Here is an 8,629-nt window from a genome sequence, read left to right as displayed (position 1 = left end):
GAACTACAGGCATTCGGCGGCATCCTCGGCCACTGGGCGGAGGAGGGGCGGCCCCGCATTAGCCTGCATCCTGCGCCCAAGGAAGGAAAGCCCTGGAGAGGAGCCAGGACGATTTAACCCGGGAAATCGAGGCCTGGCCCTTTCCGCAGTGCACACGAGTGCAGGGGGCTGGGGTCACACTCGTCCTGGTGCCGCTCCAGTAAGCGGGTGACAGGCCACTTGTGCTTGGCAGGCAAGGGACCAGCCTCTAGAGCTCTCAGGGCGAAGGGACTTGGGGCAGGAGGAGAGTGAAGAGTTCATGGGAACTGTGAGTATTCAGTTTTGGGAATTAATGCCAAACAGTCTTCCGAAACAGTCCGTGGTCCAGCTGCTGTCCATCTTCTCCAACCTGGGTATTGTGATCCTCTAAATTTTATTTTTTTCCTTACGGTGGTGTGAAAGGGCATGGTTTAATGTGCCTCTTCCAGATCTGTTTCTCTCCCATTCTTCCCCATTGCACTGAGAGGCACCAGCTGGCCACCCATGCCCTCAAGCCAAATCCTAGGAGTCTTCCTGAATTTCCCTCCCCTTCTCTGTCCATCATCAGCAAACCCTGTTGGTTCTACTTCCAAACACATCCTTTTCTCTACTTTAGCACCACCTTCCTGATCCAAACCATTAATGTCTCTCTCAAAGCTTCCAAAGATCTCCCTCCACCCCTGGTAATCCACATCCCCACTCACCTTGGCCATGTAAACACAATGACCTTCCTGAAATATGAATCAAATTCTAGAATCCTCCATTCAAAAGCCGGCTCCTCTCCCCTGCCCAAATTCCTCTGTTTACTAGACTCCAGCCATGTGGGCCACGGCCTTCTCTTTGACCATGTCAAGCCGTTTTGCACATGCTAGGGAGGGCTCTCCCCTCAGAATGGCTGCCTCGTTCTCACCCTTCAGAGCTCAGTTCAAGGCCTTATCTAAACGAGGCTCCTCACACCTAATCAGCTCCAGCCGATTACTCTTTCATATCACCAGGTTTGTGTTTTTGTTTTTGTTTTTCATCGGAGCATCTCTGCAAGATAACTAGAGATTCTGGTATTTATTTCTTGCTTGTCCCTTCCACTGGAATATTAGTTCCATAAAGACTAGACTCTGTTTATCTTGATCACAGCTAAATCTGTAAGATCAAGCACAATGTCAATTCAGAGAAGGCATTCAATAAATATTTTTGAATTAATAAATAGATAAAAAACATTTCTTCTACTAAAAAGGGGGGTGGGTGGGTAAATGGGGCTACTACACCATGAAAATGGATCAGGAGGTATGAGAGTTGCACAGCAGAGATTCACTCACTTCAAACAACAGCATGGATTTTACATGAAGTGAGAGGAACCCCTTCCCTAACATAGAACAAGCATTCCTGTGGGCTCACTTGCTCTGGGAATGGGATACATCTATTGGGAGTATGTTTTTTTTTTTAAAAATGATAGAACTAAAACAGAGACATTAAGGGAAATGAATAATATTATACCAAGCATTATGTATAAATCCAGATCCTAATTCACAGCATATTACAAAATTGGAAGTGTTAAGTAATATTATTCTTGTATCTTTCACACAAACAAAAGTTTTAGAAGAGCTGATGGCCAGGGTATGCAATAGAGTTTTTCCATGGTAGGCTGGAATTTTGCCTTTTGAACAAAAACAAAAAAATCTTAGGACACAGAGAAAGCAAATATTTTAAAAACTGATTTCACAGTAATTATTCTGTATATTTTGAGTTATCTTTATATTATTTTTAAGCATATCAAATCAATTCATTTCTTTCCCTGTTAATAAAAGGGGTACAGTCACAGAATCAGTGCCCTCAGAATAAAAAGTAAACAGAGGAAACAGGACACCTAGAGTCAGTAACAGCCTCAGGGCCAAGTCTGGTCACTCAAAACCAAAAACTTTTGTTGATTTTCAACAACTCTTCGCATACTTAAGGTTTCAAATATGGCTGGTTCAGCAGGCCAGCTCTTCAGGACAACAGTATGTGCAGCCCAACACAGGATCATCCAAAACTATGTTAACAATTTCAGGATGCTGGTGTGGAGTTCATGGAGTTTTGTGTGTAAAAATTAGGAAAATCCTTCCAGCAATGAAGTTCAAGGCCAGGAGCATCCATCTCCCAGCCCCGTACCAGTAGGGATTCCTAACGTAGGGCTACGTTTCATCAGGCAAGAGAGCAGTCCGTTCCTCCTCTGTGCCGAGGATATTTTGAAGTTTAGATCTACGTGGAAGGAAAGAAGAGGCCAACCTCAGTATTTCTCACCTTAAAAAAAAACCTCAGTACCTACATCTCTATCCAACTTTTTCCGTAAACGTGTCTATCAAGTGATGAGGCTCAGAGTGCCCAGAAATCTCCAGGGTGGAAGAACGGATGTAAAATGGTGTTTTTTTCCCACTCCCACAAGCCAACTTTTAAAGGAGAAAAAAAACTCAAGCGTTGACCATACCTCCTTCTTCTCCTTGAATGCTCCAATAGATAAAACAAGCCCATCACTAGTCCCTTTAACACAATGAAAGGTACTGGTTACTGTCAATTATCCAAGTCACATTTCTCCATAAACATAAGGAAAATGAAAGTAAAAGACTAATTACTTACACTTGTCAGAGCCCAGAGACCCTGTAGAGCAGCTGCCCATTCAAAACCAATTTTCTCATACAGAAATCCCCCCAGCGTTGGTCCTAGAAAAGCACTAACAATGAAAAGAAGAAAGAGGATTACAGTGCAAAAAAAAACATTACTCCTTATAGGCTGCATGACCGCTTCAATTCATTATATTGAAACTATAAACGCTAACGAAAAAAGCCAATTCCTGGACAGAGCATTAGGTTTAAGAAAATAATTCTACCTGATAATGATGATTGCTTAAAATTTTTAAACAATCCTAAAATTATAACTGCTTCTGAAAAGTTGATGCCTTATATGAAAAATTTTAAAAGATGATATGCATTCAAAAGAACCTTTATATTATTCTCTCTACTCTTCTAGGTATTTGTATTTAAAACAACTCAGTACATACTTATTGATGATAGCTACATGGGCAGCATACAGTTATCCCTCTGGTATATAGTAGAGAGTTAAAAATAAATACACAAATGAATGAATAAATGAATACATTTTCAAAACTGAGACAGGCTCCTGTTAAAGGAACTTTAAAATATCACTTAAATAAGACAAAGTATATGAGACCATTTTGATTATGTATTAAAACTGCTGGTATAACCATTGATCTTGAAGTCAGACAGCTGGATTAGAACTGCAGCTCTCCCCTAAGTGAATTATGTGCCTTCTGGCAACTCATCTGACCTCTCAGTGTCTGAATTTCTTCATCTGTAAACTGGAGATAGCATTTTCCAACTTACAGGTGTGAATGAAATTCAATAGCTACTCACCCAACTGACCACAATGCACCAAAGAGACCTGACACCAGTCCCAAGGTACTTAATCCTTCTTCAAATCCATTTTCACTGCAAAGAGAAACAAGAGTGTGTCTGTGGTTAAAAGGGAAACCTGCGTGAAACAAAAGAATAGTGTATGGTATAAAAATAAACCAGGGATAATCTGGATAAACCCAACAGCAAGAACACTCCATTTCTAAAATAAAAAGCTAATCTCATTTGAAGATATCACTATAGTAATATTTCCTCCAGGGTTTTCTAAAAATACTTCTACTGCATATATAGGATACAATATTAAGAATCACGACCCACTTGCATTAAATGTTTATTAAAGTATATAATTAACTAAGAAATTCTTCAAATGAGATGAACATGTAGAGAGAACGATGGGCAACCTTTAGAAAATACAGAGGCAGCTCCTTATTCCTTTGAGACTTGTTGAACTGACAACAGCAGAGCCATCAGTATTCTCCCTGCTCAAGATCACTTTGTGTTCTTCATCATTATGCCTACTAAACAAAAGACTGATGGCCAAGTGACAAAGATACACTTGGTCTTCTTCCCCATTTCTGGCACAGAGCTCCTAAAATCCGTGGAATTTCTTAAGTGATGAAAGCCATAAAAAAAAAAAGTGTCTTTTGTTATGTTAATGAGATGACTTTGGGACTAGCACCCACGTTGCCTGGAGAACCAACACGTGATTACAGGCTTGGAACTTTCAGCCCCACACATCCCTCCCCCCATAGAGAGAGGGGGTGGAGGTTGAATCAACTGTCAATGGCCAATGATTTAATCAGCCATGCATATGTAGTGATGCTTCCATAAAAACCCAAAAGGACTGAGTTCAGAAAGCTTCCAGCTTGGGAAGCCAGAATGCTTCCACGTGCCACCGAGCTGGGCCCCAAACTCCACAAGGACAGGGCTCTGTTGCTTGGGACCTTATCGCCCTATATATCTTGTCATCTGACTGCTGATCTGTATCCTTTAATATCCTTTGCAGTAAGCCAGTAGCTAGTGAGTGAACTGGTTTCCTAAGATCTATGAGTTGCTCTAGCAAATGAAGAGAACCCACGGAGGGGGTCGTTGGAACCTCTGATTTACAGCCAGTCGGTCAGAAACATAGGTAACAACCTGCACTTGAAATTGGCATCTGAAGCAGAGGGCACTCTTGTGGGACTGAGCCCTTAACCTGTGGGATCTGATGTTATCTCCCGGTAAATAGTGTCAGAATTAGTTGAACTGCAGGACACCCAGCTTGGTGGTGTGAGGGAGGAAAAACCCACACATTGGAATTGATACTAGAATCCATTTACCTGGTCACTCTGTGCCCTTGTGTGGACCTCCTCTATGAGAGGGAAATGATGCTGAGGGCTTCCCACTGTGCTTTGGCTTTTTTTTTTTTTAATTTATTGAAGTATAGTTGATTTACAATGTTGTGCTAATTTCTACTGTACGGCAAAGTGCTTCACTTATACATATATATGCTTTGGCTTTTTAGAAGTATACCTATACCGAGGCGTAAACTAAGACGAGCCTCTATCCACAACCCATTTTACCTATCATTGTATTAATATTACTATATGTTATCATTTATATTATTGTATTTTTGCTTATACTATTTATATCACAATATTGCATGACATGAAATCATGAAGGTTTAGTATTGTAAAAAAAATATCCAACATCCTACAAAATTGAGAAATTCAAGAAAGCTTGTGATGTTTATTGCTAATCACAATACAGTTCTTCAAGCCATGGAAGTAACTTACTGTGCACAACTGAGAATCTCCGGGAAAGCTGGAATTAAACTCATTCCAGCAGAGATACCATTTATGACTAGTATCAGCACCAACAACCAGAGCTGACTGCAAGAGAGTTTTGGAGAAAAATTAACATTTAAAGAGACAACAAAGCTTCACACCAAGGAGGGCAGGCAGGATCTCAGAGAAGTTCGTTTCACAGATGACATGACTAGTCTGGTTCTTATCCCCATCTGATCCCATTTTGTTCAGTGAAAGCATCTTTTAACTCCTTACATTTTTGAGGGGGGAAAACGATCAATTTATCCTGCTATCCCAATATCTTTGGTCACACATGTCACATGCCTAGAGTCAACCTGCCTTCTTATCACCATGTAAAAGCCTTTCAAAGTTGGTTAAAATGTCAATGTTAATGTTGCTCCTTCAAGCACTTGGCTTTGAAATTCCACTGACTGAAAAATGGCACAGAAGGAAAATGGTAAAGGAAGTGACAGGAACCTGCTATGTGTTCCATGTCGGGCCCTACGTCAGTTACTTCATATCCATTATTCTACTGAATCCTTGCAGCAACCCTGCCATGTAAGTCTGTTAAAAATGATTAAGGAAGACAATCTAGGTAATACAAACAAACTTTATTTAACACTTCATGAAGTGGATGGTCTCATTTTGGAGAACTGAAAAATGGGATGGAAGGCAGGAAGCTTTTACAGGATAAGGAAAAAAAAAAGCAAGGAAGAGAAAAACAGATAATATCTGATTGTCTGGGGCTACACAGTCCATCTTGTTTGGGGTGAGCGGCCCACAGTTGGTGGCTTGGCGTTTGGGGGTGACTGGGTGACTGGATAGACTGCTTTTCTGGTCAAGAGGAGCATTTACAGGGACATGAAAGTTTTCTAAGTTTTGGTTTGCTGACATGGCACCCTGGGCTGGAGTCACTCTATCTTGAGCCTAGAAAATTATTTCAACAGTACTCTTATCGGCATTTTTGGTGGATAAGAAAACTGAGGCTCTTGGAAGTTAAATGATTTGCTCAAGTTCACATACCAAGGGAGGGGCAAAGCCCAAATACAAACCCAAATCTGAAAGACTCTGAAATCATTCCTTTTTCCATATCATGTTTTGTCCCAGAGGTACCTAAAAAGCTCTAAGTAGCTCACTTTATTTTAGCAAATAAATTATAATAAACAAGCTTTATTAAGCAGCTACCATATGCTAAGGATGATACAGAAACAAAAAAGATTTAGTTCCCTCCTCAAGGGGCAAGAAGGAATAGAAAAAACAAAAGTATATTCTAAGAACTATCAGCTAAAGGTAGATTAACAAATGCTACTTTTAAAATAAAGTACAGGACGTCCCTGGTGGAGCAGTGGGTAAGAATCCGCCTGCCAATGCAGGGGACACGGGTTCGAGGCCTGGTCCGGGAAGATCCCACATGACGCAGAGCAACTAAGCCCGTGCGCCACAACTACTGAGCCTAAGCTCTAGAGCCCACGAGCCACAACTACTGAGCCCGTGTGCCACAACTACTGAAGCCCGCGCGCCTAGAGCCCGTGCTCCGCAACAGAGAAGCCACCGCAAGGAGATGCCCACACACTGCAACAGAGAGTAGCCCATGCTCGCCACAACTAGAGAAAGCCCGCGCGCAGCAACGAAGACCCAACGTAGCCAAAAATAAATAATAAATTTTTAAAAAATTAAACAAAGTACAAATGTGCAATTGAAATACAAAGGGAATATAAGCATTTTTATAATTTGATTCAGATTTTATGCATTCCTGTTTGCCTAGACTACTGCTAGCATCCAGTAATACTGTCAGTAAAACAAACAATTCAATATAGTCCTAAATCTGGTAATTATTTAAATAAGATTCAAAGATACTAAGCATATCAGTGTTACACCAAAAATTTTTAAAATAATTCCTAATGTTATTTTGCCACAAATTCAAAAGAAGAAAAAAAATTACCTCTTAATGTGCAAGAATGGGGCAGGTCCTAAGAACATGTAGCACCCTGCTGTGATTAAGTTTCCAAAAACGAGAAGCCATTTCCTTAGGTGCTGGTAAAGAAAGTCCACAGAAACTCTTAGAGGTAAAGATCTTCCATAATTTAGGAAAATAAAGAAATCACTGAAGAACACAAGTCGTGATATTAAAAAATCCAAATACATTGGAGAAAACAAAATTTTACATGTAAGAGAAAACAGGTAGATGGTAAACACAAAAGCAAGTGCAATATCCCCCAAGACAGGGGTTGAGCAAAGGACAAGTATTCCATGGAAAGGGAGTGTATGGTAGATTTTGCACATGATAAACTGTTCCAAATATAACAATTTAAAAAGCAGTCACCACAAGGAATGACCAAGTAGATGCACTATCTAGAAAATTCACATTATTAAAAAGTACCAAATAAAATGTTTCCTTATAAACTACTCAAACGCAGGCTAAAAATTATAGGGGTACGATATCTGTTCAGTTATATAAGGCTATGCCTTAAAACTAAGTTACAAACGCTGTTTAAGACACTTGCTTTTTTCCACCTGGACTACCAAGTAATCTCCATGTAATAGGTCTTCATAAATATATACCCACATCTAATTAAGAGGGGAAACACAAAAATAAGCACTCAAGTCATAGAAGCTTGAGACCTGGCTAACAGTACTAGCTCTGTGTACTAGTCATCTGGACTGAACGGCTTAGACCTAGTTAAAGGAGAATGGAAAGGATTTTCTGTCAGGATGGCGATGGGATAACTGATGCATATTTACACGACCAATCCTTTCACTCCCACAGAAAAACTAAATTCTATCCTCTCAACTTGGTCAAGTCCTAACTACTTTTGGGGCTCTGCCCTAATTATTAAGGTCAAACCACTTTTTTGCATCAAGGGAACTTTTTCCTTTAGAAAGTCTAAATCAAGAGTTTTTCAACAGTTTTAGCGTTAAGACTCCTCTTCTCCCAGATGAAGCAATTAAAAAGTGAATCTGGGGCTTCCCTGGTGGTGCAGTGGTTGAGAATCTGCCTGCCAATGCAGGGGACACGGGTTCGAGCCCTGGTCTGGGAAGATCCCACATGCTGTGGAGCAACTGAGCCCGTGAACCACAATTACTGAGCCTGCGCGTCTGGAGCCTGTGCTCCGCAACAAGAGAGGCCACGATAATGAGAGGCCCGTGCACTGCGATGAAGAGTGGCCCCCACTTGCCGCAACTAGAGAAAGCCCTCGCACAGAAACGAAGACCCAACACAGCCGTAAATAAATAAATAAATAAATAAATAAATAAAAACTAGTAAATTGGCCACATAAGATCTTTAAAAAAAAAAAAAAAAAGTGAATCTGTTCAGGGTGATGGCAGGTTGGCACATACTGAGCCTCACACTGGAACCTCTCCATCAGCTAAAAAAATTGAATATATTAAAATTTAAATGTTCTCACTGCTCTCCACCTC

General features: G+C 40.6%; 1 protein-coding gene across 13 annotated transcripts in view; it reads right to left on the bottom strand.

Annotated features, from left to right (window-relative positions):
* Positions 1–1,729: 1,729 nt before the first annotated feature.
* SLC18B1 (solute carrier family 18 member B1) overlaps positions 1,730–8,629 on the bottom strand; it is a 32,648-nt gene continuing 25,748 nt past the window's right edge. For 12 of the 13 annotated variants that reach the window (XM_082474798.1, XM_082474797.1, XM_082474803.1 and 9 more), the window contains 6 exons: positions 7,152–7,243; positions 5,198–5,293; positions 3,423–3,497; positions 2,629–2,722; positions 2,480–2,532; positions 1,730–2,253 (listed from right to left, as the gene is read on the bottom strand). In XM_082474798.1, the coding sequence (XP_082330924.1) occupies positions 2,187–2,253; positions 2,480–2,532; positions 2,629–2,722; positions 3,423–3,497; positions 5,198–5,293; positions 7,152–7,243 (477 nt within the window). In that variant the 3' untranslated portion in view covers positions 1,730–2,186. The remainder of the gene's footprint in view (positions 2,254–2,479; positions 2,533–2,628; positions 2,723–3,422; positions 3,498–5,197; positions 5,294–7,151; positions 7,244–8,629) is intronic. The other variant, XM_082474802.1, reaches the window with a different exon arrangement.

This window comes from Balaenoptera physalus, assembly GCF_965194825.1.
Source record: "Balaenoptera physalus genome assembly, chromosome: 9".
Classification (NCBI taxonomy): Eukaryota; Metazoa; Chordata; class Mammalia; order Artiodactyla; family Balaenopteridae; genus Balaenoptera; species Balaenoptera physalus.
The sequence above is the reverse complement of the archived record's forward strand: the minus strand, read 5'-3'. Positions and strand labels throughout refer to the sequence as shown.